We start from the raw sequence: 22,500 nt of genomic DNA on the forward strand, positions 1-22,500 counted from the left end.
AATTTTTCTGACGCTGAAACCATGCTGTATTCAACTGCTAATGCTTACATAACTACTAACTCTACAAACTAACTCTTTTAGACAGAGAAAGCACACATTCTATTAGTTCTTTTGAGATATTGTGTGTTCACAAAATCTTAGCAGAAAAGAATCCTCGGGTCTTGAAAGATGAGCCAGAATCCTCAAAAAACCCCTCTGGCAGAAGCTAACTACAGTAAAAAAAAAACGTCTGGCAGTGAATGTGTTAAAGATTAAAAAAAAAAAAAAATTTTTTTTTTAAATGACTAGTCGACTACTAAGCACAGTGTCGACTAGTGGTTTTACTAGTCGACTAGTCGACTAGTCTGTGAATGCCCTAACAGACAGACCGAGGTAAAAATGTTACTGTAGACAAAGTGCAGCACACACGGTGGTGAAAGGAAGGCAGCAGTAAGAAAGGAAAACATCTTACACACTTTATCACAGAAACACGTTTTAAATATAATGAAGTGTCAAGCCTGTCACGCTTTGATCAAGTGTGAGAAGAAGTGACTTCCTTCCTAGGCGCATTTAAAGACGCTGAGTACACAAAATGATGATCGGCGCAAAAGAAGCGTCCTTCAAAACCCCCATCAATCAAACCTTAATGAGCCTTGTGTTTTGCAGCTGCTGCGAAACCGCTTCTAGTCTCAGGTGAATATTTATTTCATGCACTCATATTTTTCAACTTTTCATGGAAAGTTACATCAGCCAGTCTCAATGTTGATGGAGGGTTCTCCCATTTAATACAACATCCCTGCCGGAGAATGAGGCCAGCAACACACAAAGGTTGCAGTCATGTGTTTGCTTTTAGCTCCACTATAAACTAAGCCTTACTTTAAATATAGTATAATAAGATTAGTATATAATGTAATAAAGCGAGACCTGGAGCAGTGGGTGGGTTCTGCTGAAGAAGATGACGTCGTCGGGATACTCTCTGGTCGAGCTGTAGCTGCCATATGTAGTGCTGGGACACTGGAGGAGAGAGAGAGTGTGAGAGAGAGACACAGTGTAAGAGAGGGACAGAGAGAGAGAGAGAGAGAGAGAGAGAGAACCAATGCTCTGGATTTAATTTACTCACCATATATATATATATATATATATATATATATATATATATATATATATATATATATATATATATTAGTCACAAAAGGCCAATTCCCCCTGCTGTTCTGGGGAGAGCTTGTAGACTAACACATGCTTCCTCCGATACATGTGCAGCCGCAAGCCGCTTCTTTTCAGCTGACAGCGAGGAGTTTCACCGGCAGGATGTAGCGCATGGGAGGATCACGCTATTCCCCCAGTTCCCCTCCTTCCCGAACAGGCGCCCCGACCGAACAGAGGAGGCGCTATAGTGCAACAACCAGCACACATCACAGCCCTTTGTGCCTGTATGGACGCCCTAACACAGGGGCTCGAACCCGTCGTGACGACTTATTAAGAAAACAACTCTTCGCTGAATCAGAGAGGCTTTTGAGAATGATCAACTCACAGTTCCTGGTCGCGGGTACGGCACCTTGCCTGTAAACTCCGCCCACTTGTACTGAGGCCCCTCCTTATGCAGGAAGTTCCCTTTGAAGGCCCGAACCACGTCGTCCATCCGGTAGACACACACTGCCGAGCCGTTCAGGATATCACTGAGGAAAGACGGAGAGAGAGAGAGAGAGAGAGAGAGAGAGAGAGAGAGAGAGAGAGAGAGAGAGAGAGAGAGCTGTCAGTCATCTTCAGACACGGATCATCTTTCCGCTCATCGTTCCCAGATCCTGTATACATGTATAGAACATGAGCTGCCATTGATGATTACACAGGATGAGTTACGCTCTTCCTTGAAGAAGTTGATTAAATGAGAAAGATCTGTAATGTAAAGCTATGAGTCACTGTGGGCTTCAGCATCAATCTGCTGAATGTGCACCAGAACCAAAAGATCTAAGCTGGGAGGAATGAATGCCCCATCCATTCTATTTGAGTGAGGATCTTGGTTCAGATGTTTGGCAGATCAAAACGTGTGGGAAAGATTCCAGCGCTGCTCAACGGGCACAATCATAGAAATTTAACAGATAGAAAGGGCATGTTCTGCTGCATGTTCTCCCACCCGCAGACACGGCCAATTGTGCCTGTATGGATGCTAGGGATGCACCGATATGAAAATTTTGGCCGATGCCGATAACCGATATTAACATTGCAACATCGGACCGATACCGATATGTTAAAAAATGGCTAACATCGGCCGATACCGATATGATTGGCGATATATCGTGCATCCCTAATGGATGCCCCCGACCAAGCCGGAGGTAACACGGGGGCTCGAACCTGCGACCCTCGTTTTAGGCAGGGAATCTAACCACTGCACTACCTGGACGCCCGCTCCCTTACATTTCCTAAAATTCACATCAGTTATACAGTCTGCAAAATTTGGGGCCTCTTTCTACATCTTCTTGAAAGCAAAGATTTGCAACACATTCTGGATTCATGAACCCTCATTGCTCGTCCTATAGGTGTTTGATAGCACAGTATTATTCTTATGCTATGCTCTACATTTGTATGTCAATCCTCAAGCTGTACTGCTATACTGTTCTAACACTTTGCTTAGAAGGGAATGCACTGGTTTTCTTTTGTTTTTTGACGGATGAGATGTTGGGGGAGGGTGGGGGGTGGGAAATGATTATATTGTTTATATTGCTGATATTGTGTACTATTGTATCCTTGATTTATATGCAAAATCTCAATAAACAAATGCTTAAAAAAATAAAAAATAAAATCACATCTGTTATGCCCGAGATATCGCCCATGATGGACAAACAAACAAACAAGCGAACGAAAAGGAGACGAGAAAATAAAAAGCTCTTCCAAATAAGCAATCTAATTCCTCCCCCAATCAGCGCCATTTGGAAATTGACGAAGCGCAGTGGTGAGATGCATCCTTTCCACAAGTTTAATAAAAACACAATCAGCAGTGTCTCGGATATTGCATGTGATGGACAGACAAAAACAAACGAGTGAAAGGACACCAGTCCACAGGACCCCACCCCTCTGATTTCATCAAGGGGGACAAAACGCCTGTGTCTGCAGCTCTGAGCGTGCCAGAGGGAAACTTTCCATCCAATAGCAGCGACCTCTCTCTCCATCTGTGTGGTTGGGGACCCCACCCTGGATGCTTCCTCACAGGGACCCCACCCTGGATGATGCCTCGCATTTCTGTCCGTTCCCCACTGAGATTCCAGGACGACTCCCTTCCCCGCCTGCAGCCTAGTGTTTTCATGCTTGTGCTGCGGCTACTGTAGCGGGCCTGGACCTCAGAACATGTGGTGCTGACCATCAGGGGCTACTGTAATGTGCCTGGACCTGAAACACAGGACTATTCTCAGAACATGTGGTGCTGACCATCAGGGGCTACTGTAATGTGCCTGGACCTGAAACACAGGACTATTCTCAGAACATGTGGTGCTGACCGTCAGGGGCTACTGTAGGGGGCCTGGACCTGAAACACAGGACTATTCTCAGAACATGTGGTGCTGACCATCAGGGGCTACTGTAATGTGCCTGGACCTGAAACACAGGACTATTCTCAGAACATGTGGTGCTGACCATCAGGGGCTACTGTAATGTGCCTGGACCTGAAACACAGGACTATTCTCAGAACATGTGGTGCTGACCATCAGGGGCTACTGTAGTGTGCCTGGACCTGAAACACAGGACTATTATCAGAACATGTGGTGCTGACCGTCAGGGGCAACTGTAGGGGGCCTGGACCTGAAACACAGGACTATTCTCGGAACATGTGGTGCTGACCATCAGGGGCTACTGTAATGTGCCTGGACCTGAAACACAGGACTATTCTCAGAACATGTGGTGCTGACCAGCAGGGGCTACTGTAGTGTGCCTGGACCTGAAACACAGGACTATTCTCAGAACATGTGGTGCTTACTGTCAGGGGCTACTGTAATGTGCCTGGACCTGAAACACAGGACTATTCTCAGAACATGTGGTGCTGACCATCAGGGGCTACTGTAGGGGGCCTGGCCTTGAAACACAGGACTATTCTCAGAACATGTGGTGCTGACCATCAGGGGCAACTGTAGGGGGCCTGGCCTTGAAACACAGGACTATTCTCGGAACTTGTGGTGCTGACCATCAGGGACAGAAACTGGAGAGGAAATGAGAAGTGGCAGTCTGTCGTTGTCTGCCTCCCAGTCTTCTCACTCACTTACTCAGTCTTTCTGGCTTTGCTCATTTTGTTTCCAAGTTTGTGTCGGTTTGAGTTTGTGTGCCAGTCTCTCTGCCTGCCAGTCTGTCTGTCTGCCTGTCTGTCTGTCTGTCTGTCTGTCTGTCTGTCTGTCTGTCTGTCTGTCTGTCTGTCTGCCTGTCTGTCTGTCTGTCTGTCTGCCTGTCTGTCTGTCTGTCTGTCTGTCTGCCTGCCTGTCTGTCTGTCTGCCAGTCTGCAAGTATGTCTGTCTGCAAGTCTGTCTGTCTGTCTGTCTGTCTGTCTGTCTGTCTGTCTGTCTGTCTGCCAGTCTGTCTGTCTGTCTGTCTGTCTGTCTGTCTGCCTGTCTGTCTAGCTCCCTGTCTTTCTGCCTGACTATCTTACTGTTGGCATGTCTTTATGTCTGATGTCTCTTCCACTGTCTCTCCCTCTCTCTGTCACGACTGTTTGTCATTTTGTTTGTAGCGTCTCACTCGCTCTCTCTGGCTTTGCGTTTGAGTGTGCTTTGTCTCCATCTGTCTCTCTGTGTGCGACTCTTTCTGCCTGCCAGTTTAGTTTACTTTACTTTAGAGAGTTTCTTTAAAGGGACAGTGTAGAAAAATACATTCGTTCTTCTCAAATGAGAGCAAAAAGTTGTTTTGCACCAGATTTAGCCACAGGCTAATTTCCATCTGTAGTCCCTGTAGTCTGTCTGTCTCCTGTTGTTATGTCTGCTCTCTCTTCTGTGTGCTGGAAGGTGCAACTGGTAATCAACATCCAAATCAGCATTCAAATGCTTTGTTGTCGTTGTTGTTGTTGCTGTCCTCTCTGTCTCCATGGTGCAGCCGAGGGCAGGTCATGTATGGATTATGCACACGTCAAGTAACATGAAGAGGTGTCGCTTCGTGTGATGGCCTCTCGTTTCCCAGCTGGGCGGTGCTCGCACCTTCAGGCCAATCACGGTGCTTAAACACGGCAAAGACACTCCACACAATCGGGAGGCGCCAGGCGACGAAACAAACGCACATTCAAACCAGAGCCGTATACCACGAATGTTGTATAAGAAGATCCAGGATCTGTCCCTTGATCTGGTTTGTCTAAACCAGATAAGCTCGATTGTAGTTAACTTGTACCACGAACGTCGATTGCCACTCGTTAAGTGGAACCAGGTTTTTCTAATCAAGCCGAGAGCTCGTGCACATGAAAATGCCCGTGCACTGGAGCTCGTGCCCGCAAAAGAGGCGTGGTTTTTAACAACTGCCAATCACAATGCAATATGGACTGCTCCAACTTCTACAGCGCCAGACACGCCTATTTCCTCATTTATTGAAACCGCAAATAAAAATCTGCGTTGGATATTATTAGTCTGTTCCCGAATGACTGTCTAAAGTTACCACTTTTATCCACACCAGTAATTTCTTTGAAGAGCGGTTTCTGCCTCCACGTAGGCTATCTACAGCAGCTCAATTCACCCTCTCAATAAACTCAATAAAACCGGCATGTCTTTTGTGGAAGCAATGTGTAATCTATCTCAGTCCAAAATCCGTATGTATAGACCATTTAGGCTCAATGAATAATAATGATCTCATGATGTGTTTAGTCGCACTGATTGAATACTTCCTATAGGCTAATCAATAAAAAAATAATGATAATAAAATAAAAAAATGCTTCTGAACTGAATCGACACGGTACGTGCGGGCATAGATTTCATTTATAAAAAATAGCCTATTTTGTGGTCACATATATAGGCTATTGTCAGCAGAGTCGCATATCTCCATATTTCATATAATGATGCTGGAAATATGAAGTTCAATCACATCATACAGGCCAAAAGCAACACAGTTGCAGCTGCAAAATGCAGTAGTAGATATGAATCATCTTAATATGGGATTGCCTGTGTGCAGGTGATCCCATATTAAATTGCTTAGATGTAGAAGGCTATTCTAGCATGTATGACCATTTCAATTCCAACCCAACGTCAGTCTCAGCTCCGTTGTGCACACGGCACTGTGCGCTTTGGAGACGTTTATGTAACCTTTTATGCCGGTTTAGTGATATTTCTCCACTCACTATTCAGCTGCAATCGATCGGCGGGGTCAAACAATGTATCTAGGCTACTTGAGAGCACACAAATGAATATATAAAAACATATTCCAAAGTGGTAAGTAGGGCTTAATTTAAATGTAGCCTGCAACAAGTCCTGCTTTAGTCCTTGATTAATTCAACAGGAGCCTTTTTTTTTCTTTTTTCTTTTTCTTTTTCATTTGAATGCAATGAATTTTTCATCTGGAGAGCTGATTGGTAAGCAGGTGGGTCTTTCATGGGTTTTGATCTTATCCTCTGAACTTAACCTGCTACAAAGCAGGTTAGCCGTAGAGCATAAGTTGCTATGGTGATCTATCTCGATAAGAAGTTAACTAGCATTGTGGTACGGCAAAACTAGGGTTAAACCTGAAGTTACCTCGCTAAGCCAGTAATCTTGCTTTGTGGTACAGGCCCCAGAAGCAGTTGCAGACAGTTTAGTCTGAGCTGTGCAGAGCTGTTCTGCAAAATGTCGATAAAGAAGAAGAAACGACACATTCTTTCCTATTTTCAATCCAATGTGAGTACATTGTTTGTTTCTATGGAGTAGCTCCGTGTTTTTTTCCAAATCTCTCTTGAAAAAGAAATCTTTGATTTATGTGAGAATACTATTATATGCAAGACAATTTTTTTTTTTTCAAACACAAAGTTATCTTTACCTTCTTAACATACAGTTAAGTTAAGTTATTAGTCCATAATTTATCCCCATGGGGAAATTCATCCTCTGCATTTGACCCATCCTCTACTAGGAACCTTCCTAGAACTATAGGAGCAGTGGGCAGCCGCAGTGCAGCGCCCGGGGACCAACTCCAGTTCTTTTGCCAGTGCCTTGGTCAGGAGCACCGACAGGAGTCTTAACCCTAACATCCGGTACATGTCTTTGATGGTGGGAGGAAACCGGAGCACCCGGAGAAAACCCACACGAACACGGGGAGAACATGCAAACTCCACACAGAAAGGACCTGGGACGGCCCAGGGTTCGAACCCGGGACCTTCTTGCTGTGAGGCAACAGTGCTAACCACTGAGCCACCGTGCTCACCGTTTGCCCATAGACACACACACATTGAATGGCGGTCACAGCCATTGTAAAGGAGAGGCTGGAGTAAAGAGTAAGTGCTATAATGTAGCTGTATTTTCACATGGCTTGATGAACTGGTGTGAACCCTGCAGGATTTCCATAAATCAGCATGCTGGAACTTGGTGTCACTGTGTTGGGAAAATATGACTCCATAGCTCAACCACCAGCCTCTCCCCTGCTACACACACACACACACACACACACACACACACGCACGCACGCACACACACACACAGACACAGACACACACACACACACACACACACACACACACACACACACACACACACAGAGACACAGACACAGACACACACACACACACACACACACACACACACACACAGATGGATGCACGCACGCGCACACGCACTCACTCACACACACAGAGACACAGACACAGACACACACACACACACACACACACACACACACACACACACACACACACACACACACAGAGACACAGACACAGACACACACACACACACACACACGCACACACACACACACACAGATGGATGCACGCACGCGCACACGCACTCACACACACACACACACACACACACACACACACACACACACACACACACACAAAGTATCACTCATACAGTTGGCTGCGAGCCAGAAAGCCAGACACAGTATTAAGAGCAGCTCTAAAACAGTGCACAGCTCCACACACTGTGCCGATCACACAGCAGCACAATAGAGAGCATTGATGATGCTAACGGGATGGTGCTACTTCATATGAGCTAACATGGATGGATGTGTCATGAGTCATGACAGATGGCTTTGTGGCCTGCAGCTTGGAGGAGAGACAGAACTGACACAGTCAGTGTCCGGACAAGAAACATTCAATATCATTCAATGACATGATGCTGTATGTATTTTGTTGCCAGATGTGCAGTACCCTCCATGTTTCCTCCAGTGATCCAGATGTGCAGTACCCTCCATGTTTCCTCCAGTGATCCAGATGTGCAGTACCCTCCATGTTTCCTCCAGTGATCCAGATGTGCAGTACCCTCCATGTTTCCTCCAGTGATCCAGATGTGCAGTATCCTCCATGTTTCCTCCAGTGATCCAGATGTGCAGTGTCCTCCATGTTTCCTCCAGTGATCCAGATGTGCAGTACCCTCCATGTTTCCTCCAGTGATCCAGATGTGCAGTGTCCTCCATGTTTCCTCCAGTGATCCAGATGTGCAGTACCCTCCATGTTTCCTCCAGTGATCCAGATGTGCAGTACCCTCCATGTTTCCTCCAGTGATCCAGATGTGCAGTGTCCTCCATGTTTCCTCCAGTGATCCAGATGTGCAGTATCCTCCATGTTTCCTCCAGTGATCCAGATGTGCAGTATCCTCCATGTTTCCTCCAGTGATCCAGATGTGCAGTACCCTCCATGTTTCCTCCAGTGATCCAGATGTGCAGTGTCCTCCATGTTTCCTCCAGTGATCCTGGCTGGTAGCCTGGTTAGAACCATCCTGATAACGTGATCCCACATTCTCTTTGGCTCTACATATCAGTCTGGACTCCAGCCTGTCCACAGCGATTTCAGTGGGCGGGAGTACTTGACAGACAACTCCTTCAGCCAATCAGCATCGCCAAATCTGATCCAAATCCACTCGGAAGAACGGCGAAAACGTCTTTTCTGCCGAGAAAATCCACTGGTAGATAGATACTCTTGTTCTTGTTTAATTGTTATTATTGGGTCTATTTCTATGGCTGTGGCGTTACTCTACTAACGTGAACGTTACTGCTCGTTACTTCGGGGAGCCGCCATACTGTTTTGGTCTGCGATGTCTCCTCAGAGTCCCATATTGCATCCTGCTCCCGCACGCTCAAATTTGTCCACCTTAACAAACATTCCACCATGCGCTCTCATGGAGCTTTCGCGGCTGTCTGCTCACAGCCAAACTTGCTAGTGAAATGGCTTCCGGCTCGCTGAATAGGGCTGCCCTCTAGCCAGGCCAACCTCCAGTGGTAAATATGATTTACCAGTAGAAAAATATGATTTACCAGTAGATATCACACTGGACCTTTTTGACAAGTTGGTTTTACCAGTTATGTTGTACTCGTGTGAAGCTTGGGGGTTTGAAAAAATTGATATATTGGAAAAGCTACACCTCAGATTTCTCAAGTACATTTTGAAAGTTAAAATGACAACGTGTAACAATATGGTCTATGGGGAGCTGGGGAGATACCCACTCTGTGTCACTGTCAAGAAAAGAATGATTAGTTATTGGGCAAGGTTGATTGACGGCAAGGAGAACAAACTTAGCCGTATTATGTACAACTGCCTGCGTGATCTGCACAACTCTGGCGTCTATGCCTCGCCGTGGGTCGTGCGGGTCAAACAGATTTTGGATGACTGTGGCTTGTCTTACCTCTGGCTTACACAGCAGTGCAATAACATTGACTGGTTGAAGTTAACTGTTGAGCAAAGTCTTAAGGATCAGTTTATGCAGAAATGGCAAAGTGAGCTCAAAAGTATGACGTCATGTGACTTGTACGTAGAATTCAAAAAAGAACTTAAACTTGAAAATTATCTGCTGTATGTAAACCAGAGGCATAGACATGCAATTTGTAACTTTAGGGTTAACAACACCAGAATCCCCAAGGTTGTTGGCAGATATAAAGGACTGCATAGAAGTATGAGGATCTGTAATCTCTGTAGTGACAACTGTGTGGGAGACGAGTATCATGTTTTGTTTGAATGTAAAAATGTAATTATTTTGAATTTCAGACAGTTATATTTACCCAGATATTATTTAACACGTCCATCTATGTTTAAACTGATTCTGCTACTACAATCAGACAGACAAAAAGTCATGTGTAAATTAGGTGCCTTTTTGAAGAATGTCCTGCCTTTGTTCAAATGACATGCTCTAGCCATGCCGTGTGCCATTGTATATTGTTTTTGTATGTTTTGTTTGTGCTCCATACCATGTGATCATGGTCAATGAGTCACATTAAATAAATAAATGAAAAAAAAATAAATGAAATGAACCAATCAGCCCAAACACATGACACGCCAATAAAATAAACCCTCGTTCATCATCCAAAAATGACAGCTTACGATTGACAATTAAACTAACCAATGACTGCTCATAACCGTAACATGTAACACAAACATCTCACACATGAGGGAGTGTGTGTGTGTCTGTGTGTGCCTGCCTGTCTATGACAGAGCTTCAGGAGAACGCAGGGAACAAAAAAAACATTGTGTTTTTCTTCCCATGGATGAAAAAACACAACAGAGCCCGAAAGATTTATTTGAAGAAGAGAAGCGGTACCGGGCCAAACCCGACACAGCCTCCGGTCCCGGCAGGCAGGGGTCAGGCAGCTGACCTCCAACTCACATGAGACGCTGGATAACAAATGGCTGCTCTGTACGGTACAGAGGAGGAGGGGGCAGGCGTGACAGCAACCATGCCTTTTTAACACAACACAACACAACACAAACATGGCAGTACACAATGCCACTAAACAACACAACACAACACAACACAACACAACACAAACATATGGCAGTACACAATGCCACACTACACAACACAACACAAACATATGGCAGTACACAATGCCACACTACACAACACAACACAACACAACACAACACAACACAACACATGGCAGTACACAATGCCACACTATACAACACAACACAACACAACACAACACAACACAAACATATGGCAGCACACAATGCCACACTACACAACACAACACAACACAACACAACACAACACAACACAACACAAACATATGGCAGCACACAATGCCACACTATACAACACAACACAACACAACACAACACAACACAACACAAACATATGGCAGCACACAATGCCACACTACACAATGAAAACAATAGTGGAGATAATACACACTCAACCACAGTGTTGCACAATGACCCAATAAAACACAATACAGAGCAATACAGTGGCCTACTTGCTCCAAATCTAAAGTCAAAATGAAATGAAAGAATACTTTTCCACCTCGTTAGGTGTATTATAACTTACCCCAACTTATCAATAAGTGGCTCTATATATATATAGAACACGGCTCTCTTGAATACTCGATTCTGATTGGTCAATCAACAAGATTCACCGGTCATTATTTCTCGACAACCGACCGCTGCTCTGCCACACCTGGATTAATCAGTTGATAAGAGCCTTTTGTCAGCAAGACACTACTAATTAGGCCAACCAGTTGCAGCTGTGGTGTCTTGTGTGCCAATTATGAATGAAACCGCTTTGTCGTTGAAAACGCTATTAAAAAATCTATTTGAATAATTATTTTTGTCAGATTATTGAATGATTTAGTTGTAGGCCGTGTTCTAAGCGGGATAATGGATAGTGAGCCGGTGATTACTGGAAATAATGACCTTCAGGTGAATGATTAAGCCCTCCGCTGCGCGTCGGGCTCAATATCACCTGTCGGTCATTATTTCGCCAGTAATCACCGGCTCACTATCCATTATCCCTTACATATTTATAAAACGGCTCTCTCAAATCAAGCAATCTGATTGGTTCACAGCCATTGTATAAATCCCGTAACCCACTCTGGCCATGGGTTAACTTATGAGTTGCCATGGCAACTCTCTTACTAAAAGGCTTTGGTTACCTCAAATGACAATGTAGAAAAAACAAATGGCGGAGACAGCTGTCAGATCCTTGTGAATCGATCTTCGCTTATAACTTTACTAATACTTCGCAGAAAATTATGTTTTGTACAAGAATAGACGCGGGCTAATGTCTTCTTTGCAAAAAAAAGGCTGTTAACCCCGCATTTAACCCCGTAACGTTAGTTGGTGTCGGGCTTTGCAGAAAGCTCTCAGCTTCTCAGCAAGCGCTGAGAATGCAGCGCTGCGCTCGAGCTGCGTGTCGGGCTTTCCAGAAAGCTCTCAGCTTCTCAGCAAGCGCCAGGATTGGCCAATGTCAACTTCAGTCTCCAGAACGATCCAATGAAATCACCCGCACGTTCTTGCGGTCCCGCCTTACAGTAGTGTTTCAACTGACTCTATCAGAATGCCATGGCAGTCGGACTTATAGTATTATTATTATTATTATATTATCATACTTGGAAACCGTTGTTATCCCACTCGGCCTGCGGCCTCGTGGGATAACAGCTGATCAGCGGGATATATTTGCCACAACACACTGGCTCTCATGCTATATTGCTTAAATATATATATATATATATATATATATATATATATATATATATATATATATATATATATATATATATAATTCTTTTTTTAATTATTTAAATTGTATTACTTTTACCTAACGGTTACTTCATGACCTACTAGTAGGCATAAAGCTACAGTAGTAAATGTTTGTATGTAAAAATCCACCTGTCATGTCGCCCTAAATCACGTTGGAGCTGCAACAAAGTGTCAGTTCTTTTACAGGAGAAATGTTCTATCAATGTTGTTGCAATTCCTGCTGGTCACCAATAGGAGGCAGAAACGGTCGTAGATTCTTCACGCTCCTTCACTCAATCCCCTCCAGAGTTTCAAAGGGAAAGTCGCCAGATACCGCCAGGGTTTTTGATCATTTTCAGTAATTAGCCAAGACCCATAGAATATTTTCTTCTATGATTATGTAAACACTGAATATCCCAAAAGAAAGAGGAGAGCCTCTACTTTCATAGGGGGGAAAAAGTTTAATTCTATGTTCATCCGTTGTTTAGTTATCGACACTTGAATGTAGGTAGTTTTCACCGAAAATGTCCATCTGTCCCCAAAAAGCGGAGAAAAATACATTTTTGTAAATGAAAAGTCATGTTCACGGGTCCTGAACCAAATCACATGTCTCTGATGGCGGATGCTGGCCGGTGTTACATCAAACTATGCACCCCATGATTTGGTTTCTCTTTCCACCCAAACATCCATCTGGTCACAAGTTTGACCGTTTCATGTCCTCTTTAAAGCAGTGGTTCTCCACGGACCCCCATTTGATACGATTTTGTCCCAGGGTCCCATCTGACTTGATTTTTGCTTGTAGATGTTTTATTACAGAAAGTGTATGAAACGCATGATCAAAATAGTCATACATTCTGTCACTGTTTTACTTATGGATGGAATTCAAGTGAAAATAAACTATTCCTCTTTTTTCTGTGGAGACCCTGGAACCCCCTCAAGGACCCCACTTTGAGAACCTCTGCCTTAAAATACTCCACACTCTATCCCCATGCTTTGTGTTTTATAGGTGACATACCTGGATGTGGTAAACAGGCCGTAGATCAGAGGGTTCTTCTTGTCTTTCCCATGGAGGATGAAGATGTCCTCTGGATGGAGAGAAGGAAAGAGTTAAGTTCCAGACAGTAATAATCAATCCACAGGAGGAGTTATTGGAGAATGTGGAATCATTGTTGCATGAGTTCGTGTAAATTGTGTTTGTGTATTGTGTTCCTTTGTGTGTGTGTGTGTGTGTGTGCGCACGTGCGTGCGTGCATGCGCAAGTACACCTGTGTGATTGCCAGTATGTGTGTGTGCAGAGTGTGTGTGTGTGTGTGTGTGTGTGTGTGTGTGTGTGTGTGAGTGCAGATATGTGTGTGTGTCTGGGGGAGGTATTTGGCATTCAGCATGTGTATGCCTGTGCATGTGCAAGCAGGCAAGCAAATGTGTGTGTGTGTGTGTGTGTGTGTGTGTGTGTGTGTGTGTGTGTGTGTGTGTGTTTGCGTGCGTGCGTGTGTGTGTGTGCGAATGCGTAGGTGTGTGTGCACTTTTGCGTGCATGTGTGCGTGCTTGCATGTGTGTGTGTGTGTGTGTGTGTGTGTGTGTGTGTGTGTACCTATCTGTCTATCTGACTGTGTGACTAATAGCGTCGGTGGGCCTGGCAGCATGGCTGACTGGCTCCTTCTAATGAATGTAGCCATTAATAAGCTGGCTCAGCGGGAGAGCCGCGCGCTAAGTCCACCGCCCGCTGTCACACACACACACACACACACACACACACACACACACACACACACACACACACACACACACACACACACACACACACACTCTTCATCTCAACCACAAGGCATCACAATACTTTCTACACTTTTCTCCCATGGTTTTGCTGTAACTATTGTCTCCCACGCGACGAGATCAGAGGGAGGGAGGGGCTGTGGATCAGAGGGAGGGAGGGGCTGTGGATCAGAGGGAGGGAGGGGCTGTGGGTCAGAGGGGGGGAGGGGCCATGGATCAGAGGGAGGGAGGGGCCGTGGATCAGAGGGAGGGAGGGGCCGTGGATCAGAGGGAGGGAGGGGCTGTGGGTCAGAGGGAGGGAGGGGCCGTGGATCAGAGGGAGGGAGGGGCCGTGGATCGGGCTCTGTCCGTGATAAAACAATTTGATATTTCGCTACAGCCACTGGTCTGATTTTGATGAAACTTGGAAGGAAAATGCGTCTGCGCTGTTCTGCAGTGTTACAAAAATATGACTCTGATTGGCTTAATGGGTGTGTCCTCCTAATTAAAGGTCATGATGTTTAACTCGAGCGCGACATCTCAGACATCGCCCGTCTGGTTTTGATTAAAGTCGGAGTGAGGATGCATCTCCGCTCTGTTGGAGCGTTTAAAAAACACACTGATTGGCCTGATGAGGAAGCTCTAATTACAGTGAAGGTCAAATCAGACGTCCCATCTCAGACACCGCTGGCACCATTTTGACAAAACTTCATGCATCGTAGCGCCGTGTTGTTCTGGCATTTACAAAAATTACACTAATTAGCCAAAATAGGGATGCTGTAATTCCTACACTTTAAAAGTCTGACTGAAAGAAAACAACTTCAGCGATCCTTACAAATGTCAATTATTCACATTTTGGTACGGTGTTGTTTTTGTGTTGAAACCCATGACACTGATTAGCCTGATGGGGGCGCTATAATCAAATTTTCAAAAACCATAACTGCTACACCTCTGGATGGATTTTGATGAAACTTGGAGGGATGATGTGTCTTGTTACTGGTCTCTGCATCATTTGTCTATGTGTTTTGTTATGAACTGCACTACAGGAGAGCCAGCATACACAACTCAGCTACAAGCTGTCAGGTTTGTCCTTTTCCTCCCTATGTATTTCTAGCACTTCTTCCTGTAGCTGTTAGCTGTCACAGCTACAGTCTAGAGACTTGAGTTTTCATTGTTTATTTAAGTCACAATAAATCAAACTTTGTTTTCTTTTTGACATTTTTGTCACAGATAAGAGCAGGGGATGTTTTTTTATCAGCCCATCACAGCTCGCAGAGACAAAGCTGCAGGAGACCGAGTTGTGGCGCTCGTGACAATCCTGCGCTCTATAAATAAATGACTTGACTTGAATCTCGGGGTACCAAATACATGAATACCTAAAACAATTGAATCAGCTACTTTCTTTAGTGTCATACTTTACAAAACAGAGTTACAGAGTTTTCTGTCTTTGCTGACACACTTACATACTTTACTTTTCCTCTAGTAAAGCAGATAGCTTTGGGTTTTGGACAAAACAAGACATTATTGAGGACGTCATCTTGGGCTTTGGGAAACACTGATCCACATTGTCTGACATTTTATAGACCAAACAACTAATCGATTAATCGAGAAAATAATCAACAGATTAATCGGCAATGAAAATGATGGTTAGGCGCAGCCCTAGTCTACTCTTTCCTCGTCTTCCCTCATTCTCTCTCCGTTCCTTTTCTCCGTCCTCTCCTGACTCCTCTTCCCAATCTTGTACTTCTTCATCTCTTCTCCTCCTCTTTTATCTTCCATCCTTTCCTTCATTCATCTCCTCCCCTCTCCTCCTTTCTCCTTTCCTCTCTCCTCCTCCCCTCTCTCTCCTCCTACCCTCTCTCTTCTCCTCTCTCTCCTCCTCCCCCTATCCTCTCCTCCTCCTCCTCTCTCCTCCTCCTCCTCCTCTCTCTCCTCCTCTCCTCTCCTCCTGCTGAGACAGAGATGTTATTGTAGTGATGGAGACAGTCAAGCGTATCTGTTCTCACATTCCTGTCGTTCCTGCTGCTTCAGGTGGCCTCCGTGGAACCACCGCGCTGCAGGAAGGCTAATCTCATCTCATCACACACACACGAACGCACGCACACACACACACACACACGCGCGCACACACACACACACACACACACACACACACACACACACACACGAACGCACACGAATGCACGCACACACACACACACACACACACACACACAGTTCCACAGAAAAGCGTACACACCCACATACTGATATTGCCGCATCGCAATCTACCCAATCAGCCGTCTCCCGCAGGGCACAACAGAGAGGAGTCTGGGTAGTCTGCAGGCCGCAGCGTACACACGGTTCACTCCCTGCATCCCTTCTTTAATATATCACTCCTTCATTATTACTGTCTTTCTTTCCCCCCTTCTTCTTCTCAGCTTTCTAAATCACAATGCAGCTGTTTCATTCCAACCCAGAATAAAACGTTGGCATTTTACCTTTATGGAAATCACGGATATCAACGTTTCTGAACCAAAAAGCCGTTGCATATCAACATCAAGTCCTCCAACCACAGGAGAGTTTCCAATGTCAATTTGAAAATGTCGGTTCATTTGATAATGTGGCCGCGTTTCCAACGTTAATTTGAAAAGGTTATGCAAATAAAACCACTTCAGTTATGTTTAGGCAACTAAAACCACTTGGTTAATGTTAGGGTTATGGTTTGGGTTAGGGTTAAATAACAAAAATGTGAAATGACTTGCAGTTGCACTGTAGACTTTGAACACGCTGGGACTCGAACACACGGCTCTCCGGGGGCAAACGCCCTCCGCCCACCCCGACCACAACACCCTTACTTTCCACGGTGATATTTCAATAGCAGACTTGTCGTTATTTACACGACCACTAGAGGTCTAGGCGTTGATATACATGTATCATGAAATGTTGATATGCAACATATTTGCGGTTCACAAACGTTCAGATTCAACGTATCCGTGGTTTGTAAGTTAACGTGAAATACCCTCTCCCTTCGCTGCTCAAATCTCTCAGTCTACATCACTCCTCTCACATAATACTCCTTTATCATCCCTCCATCTTCTTCTCCTCTCTCCTCCTCTGCTTTTCCTCCTTTCCCCCGTTTCTTTTCCCCTCACATCTCCCAAAGAATGTTCCCACCCGCCTCCACTCCTCTCATATATATCCAAACCTTTATCATCTCCGTCCTCGCCTCCTCCACTCGTCTTTGACATGATACTTTATGGCGTCTCTTCTTTATGACATGGCATAATATATATACACACGCTGTTTGCTTTGGTGGACACTTTCATCCAGAGCACCTTTATGTGTCGGTTAGAGAATGGATGAGCCAGAGTCAAACACAGTGCTGCTGCACTGGAAGATTTGTAGCCCAACCTAGTGAAGTTTGAGTTTTATTGCGAGTGGAACCCATTTGGGCGGAGATGAAAGTCGGTGGCGTTTGAAACCTAGCATGAACAGCAGGCTTCCCGGGTGATCCAACTGTAATCGGATAAGAGCGAAAACGCCTAAAACACAAGTGTAAGTGCATCCAAAGATGTTCTCGATGTCTCGATGATCCAAACAAGCTCCAGAGGCGGTCGCATTAAACGGTAGAAGAGTTATGATGCGATGCGTCTCCGATCCACAGATATCAAGCTGCGTAAGTGGAAATAAACGTCCATGTGCCGATCCAGGAATCAAAACAAAGTGGATGCGAGAGGAACGCCCGCGTGAAATCATGGTTTGTCAGGATACTCGTGGATGGAGAACAAGCATGACAAAGTACTGTCAAATTTACAGAACAAGATCGCTAAACTTTAGAAGCTGCAGGAACGTTTTTCTTCTGTCAGACTCTGATGAAGAGTCTCAGTGATCTACAGCCCAGCTTAGCAAATCTCTCTTTCATCGCCATGTGACAAGTTTAAATTCAGAAGGACAAAAAAGCCAGCACTCAAAATAAATCCTTTTGGGTTTTTTTAATACCTTCAAGCAGCAGTCTCAGACAATGTGGACCATCTTTGGACAAGTTTAAATTCAGACTGACTTAATGGTAAATGGCCTGCATTTATATAGCGCTTTTATCCAAAGCGCTTTACAATCAGTAGATAGTCTACATTCACCCATTCATACACCAATGGCGGCAGGCTACCACGCAGGGTGCCTGCACACCATCGGGAGCAAGGAGGGTAAGTGTCTTGCCCAAGGACACAGCGACGGCAGCTGGGAGGGAGCGGGGATCGAGCCGCCAACCCTTGCGTCATTGGCCGACCCGCTCTACCTCCTGAGCTAAAGCCGCCGAGCTAATGCCATCCCAACTCTCTTCTAAACCTCTCGTTTGTTTGATTTCTGACTGTAGTTATTTCTTATCTTTATCTTTATTGTTTATTTGAGCAGGGACAGTACACAATAAATATATTGCACCAGAAATAGCTAAAAGCTCATTTGCATCTGTAGTCCCTGGGCACACAGAGTCCTGTGCGCACACAGTACATATCAAATACAGCAATTAAAAGAAAATCCTAATATCTAAACAATCAAGATACATGACAAAAAATGATACTTACTATTAGCAAGGTAATACATATACAATGCGCATAACAGTGAAATAGAACACAGAGGTAGATAGCAATCCACTAAAATCACACATTAGCAAATGAGGTGATGGTGAAAATTTATTATCCTCTTTAACAGCATTAAATGGTTATGGACACTTCACCTGAAAATCAATACTCGGAGAGTAGAAAATATGAAGACATCCTCCTCTGTCCGCAGAATTATCGATTTTTCACCTTTTGAATCGATTTCAGGCACCAAGGAGAAATGTGTAGAAAGACAAGTGAGATGGGACTTGTGCAATGAATGTTCCTAATTCTTTGTGCACCTATGTGTGTTGCTATAGAAAATATTGTATTTTAATAGCATTGCTATCATTGCTACAGTATCTTCCTCAGTTGCAGAAAACCTCTGCTATCTTCACCTCTTCTTCACCTCTTTTGTATTGTCTTTCTGTTTCTCTGTCAGCCACTCAGCCACTATCTCATCCCTACAGTCAAGCCCTCTTTCTGGGAGCTTCTCTCTGTGTGTCTCTCTCTGTATCTCCTCTCCTCTCCTTTCTGCCTCTTATCTATTCATCAGGTATTCATCTCAAATCCACCTGGACTTCCCATGCAGGATCGCCCTGGGTGTCTCTCCTCTCTCTCTCTGTTCCTCACTTTCTCCCTCCCTCTCACTATCTCCTCCATCCATCCATCCATCTGTCTGTCTGTCTGTCTGTCTGTCTGTCTGTCTGTCTGTCTGTCTGTCTGCCTGTCTGCCTGTCTGTCTGTCTGTCTGTCTGCCTGTCTGTCTGCCCTACAGTATGTTCTCTGGAGGATTGTGCTTCTTGTGTCTTCTTCTCTAAACAAAAATGCTCTGTTTCCCCCCTGAGGGAAGATAACATTGTCTGGCCCACAGCCTCAGCCCCTATCTGTCTCCCCTACCTAATTGTCTGGACAAACCCCCTGAGGCGAACGCCCCTATCCTCCTCAGCCCCTCCCCTGAACGCCATCCCCTCCTCCTCCTCCTCCTCCTCCTCCTCCTCCTCCTCCTCCTCCTCCTCCTCCTCCTCCTCCTCCTCCTCCCCCTCCTTGTCACCTTTCTGACCACACTCTCTCTTTTTCGTCCCCCCCACCCCCCTTTCCTCCACCTCCCTCCCTGTCTAGCATGCTCCCCTCTGGGTATAATGTGTCTATAATAGCCTCCATCTTGTCTGCTCTTTCACCCTCTGGCTACAGCTCCTTCTCTTTGTGCCACATTTCTTTCCTCTTTGCCACTGTGGCCATATTGATCTGTGCCCATATTGATCTGTGGCCATATTGATCTGTGTCCATATTGATCTGTGCCCATATTGATCGCTGAAGAGCTTCATTCTATCTCCATTGGAAGAAGAAGAAAACAGCAAAACGCTGGCATGATTCATGAAAGCACAGTAAAAACCCTTGATGAAAAATGTAATCTGTCCAGTATCTCCTTCCTCTCTCCTCGGTTTGTCTCTCTCTCTTCTTCTCTGCCTCCCTCTCTCCATCTCCCCTCTTCTCTTCCACACCCCTCTGTCAGCCTCATCTTATACCACTTCCAGACCAGTGAGCAGGGTTGAACCAGGGCTACTTGACCCGTGTTCAACCCTTCTTCTGTCAATTGACACCGAGTCAGTCAACCCAGGAGAGATGCAATTAACAATTAACGTGGACTGGAAATGGACGGGGCTGCAACACGTCATATTCAGCGGGTAGCTGCTCCTGCACGCACGTCACGCTTCGCATGTCATATTCGACATTCGACGTGAACTGATCGGCCCAGCGCTGTAATGTCAAACAACATACCGTCAAGCCATTCCTCCCTCTTCATTCCTGCCCTCATCTCTCCTTCCCCCCCTCTTTTCTCCCACCTTCTCTGTGTCTGGCCCTTCTCACGACTATTCCTCCTCTCCATCCCTTCATTTTACTGCCTTCCCCCATCCCTGCTCTCTCATGTTAGCCCTCGAGCTATAAAACACTATTTATTCCCCTCCCTCCTCCTCTCCTCTCCTCCACACCTTGTTTTTAGCTGCAGCTGTCACTCCCATCCTCTCCACACGCTTCAATCCTCACCACAGACTGTCCCATCCTGTCAAACACGTTCTCTCTCTCTCTCCCCGCTATCCTTTCCTGTTTGTGCATCCTCTCCTCTCCTCTCCTCTCCTCTCCTCTCCTCTCCTCTCCTCTCCTCTCCTCTCCTCTCCTCTCCTCTCCTCTCCCTCCCTCCCTCCCCCTCTCCTCTCCTCTCCTCTCCCTCCCTCTCTCATCTCCTCTCTTCTCCTCTCCTCTCCTCTCCTCTCCTCTCCTCTCCTCTCCTCTCCTCTCCTCTCCTCTCCTCTCCTCTCCCCTCCTCTCCTCTCCTCTCCTCTCCCTCTCCTCTCCTCTCCCCTCCCCTCCTCTCCTCTCCTCTCCTCTCCTCTCCTCTCCTCTCCTCTCCTCTCCTCTCCTCTCCTCTCCTCTCCCCTCCCCTCCTCTCCTCTCCTCTCCCCTCCTCTCCCTCCCCTCTCCCCTCCTCTCCTCTCTTTTCTTCTCCTCTCCTCCTCTCCTCTCCTCTCCCTCCCTCCTTCCCCGCATTAAAAGAGAACGATTGAGCGACAAGGATGTGGGCGCTGTCTCGCATCGGGAACACTGCCACACACTGCCACACACGCACACGCACGCACGCACACACACACACACAGACACAAACGCACGCACGCGCACGCACGCACGCACACACACACACACACACACACACACACACACACACACACACACACACACGCACACACACACACACACACACACACACACACACACACACACACACACACGAGCAGACGTCCAGACACGGAATCAGATGAGAGAAACGCCTGAAAGCTCAACCTGTAAACAAGCCCTCAGTGTCTCGGGTGTCATGTGGTCATCCGGCCACAGAGAGTCCCGTGTCTCCGGCTCCAGACCTCAGAGCATGACTCTCAACACAACAACAAGCAGCAGCAGCACATAGCACACGATCCAAACCTGTGAGCTGGCCTCCTTCAAGTTTCCACCAACAGAAGACACCAGTAAACACCAATCAGTTCTTCAAACATCACAGTTTTACGAGGCCCGGAATTGTAATTTGAACAGTCCAAATAAAATGCAAGTATGTCACAGTATTGAAGTATTGCACGACTGCCTGCCAAGCAACAACATGAAGAGAGCCAGACACGCTAACAATGAGCCATATGGTCAAATGAGTGTAGCGTGATGAGATTGGATCCATATTAAAGGACATAATAAAGGACATATAAAACGCAGCAGTTCCAGACTCCATCATCTCAACAATAACAACTGTCCAGTGGATTCAAAAAGATCCGAGCCCATGAGTCTGTCTGTGTCAGAGCACGAACACAGCAGGCTTTGTCCAAATGAAGACAACTGTGAGGAACGTTCAAAAACTTTACACTCGTATTTGACTGGAGCAGGAGAAACTTTACACTCATATTATTTGACTGGAGCAGAAGAAACTTGGAATAGCATTTCAGTGTTTCCCCTCGAAAATTGTTCAGGCCTGGAGGGATTTCGAAATGTAACCCGACCGCAACGGTGGGGGCCCTCGCTGGCGACGCTAAACTTTTAGCTAACCTGTTCGCATCTATGTTC

The 22,500-nt window shown here is 45.7% G+C and overlaps 1 protein-coding gene across 1 annotated transcript in view; it reads right to left on the reverse strand.

Annotated features, from left to right (window-relative positions):
* The window catches only part of LOC310781378 (semaphorin-3B-like), a 99,290-nt gene that overhangs the window by 13,525 nt on the left and 63,265 nt on the right, over positions 1-22,500 (reverse strand). Inside the window, exons 9-11 of the mRNA XM_083641992.1 lie at positions 13,584-13,653; positions 1,514-1,658; positions 904-993 (exon numbers count right to left, since the gene is read on the reverse strand). Of these exons, the coding sequence (XP_083498118.1) occupies positions 904-993; positions 1,514-1,658; positions 13,584-13,653 (305 nt within the window). The remainder of the gene's footprint in view (positions 1-903; positions 994-1,513; positions 1,659-13,583; positions 13,654-22,500) is intronic.

Source organism: Poromitra crassiceps (genome assembly GCF_964638095.1).
Source record: "Poromitra crassiceps genome assembly, chromosome: 8".
Classification (NCBI taxonomy): domain Eukaryota; kingdom Metazoa; phylum Chordata; class Actinopteri; order Beryciformes; family Melamphaidae; genus Poromitra; species Poromitra crassiceps.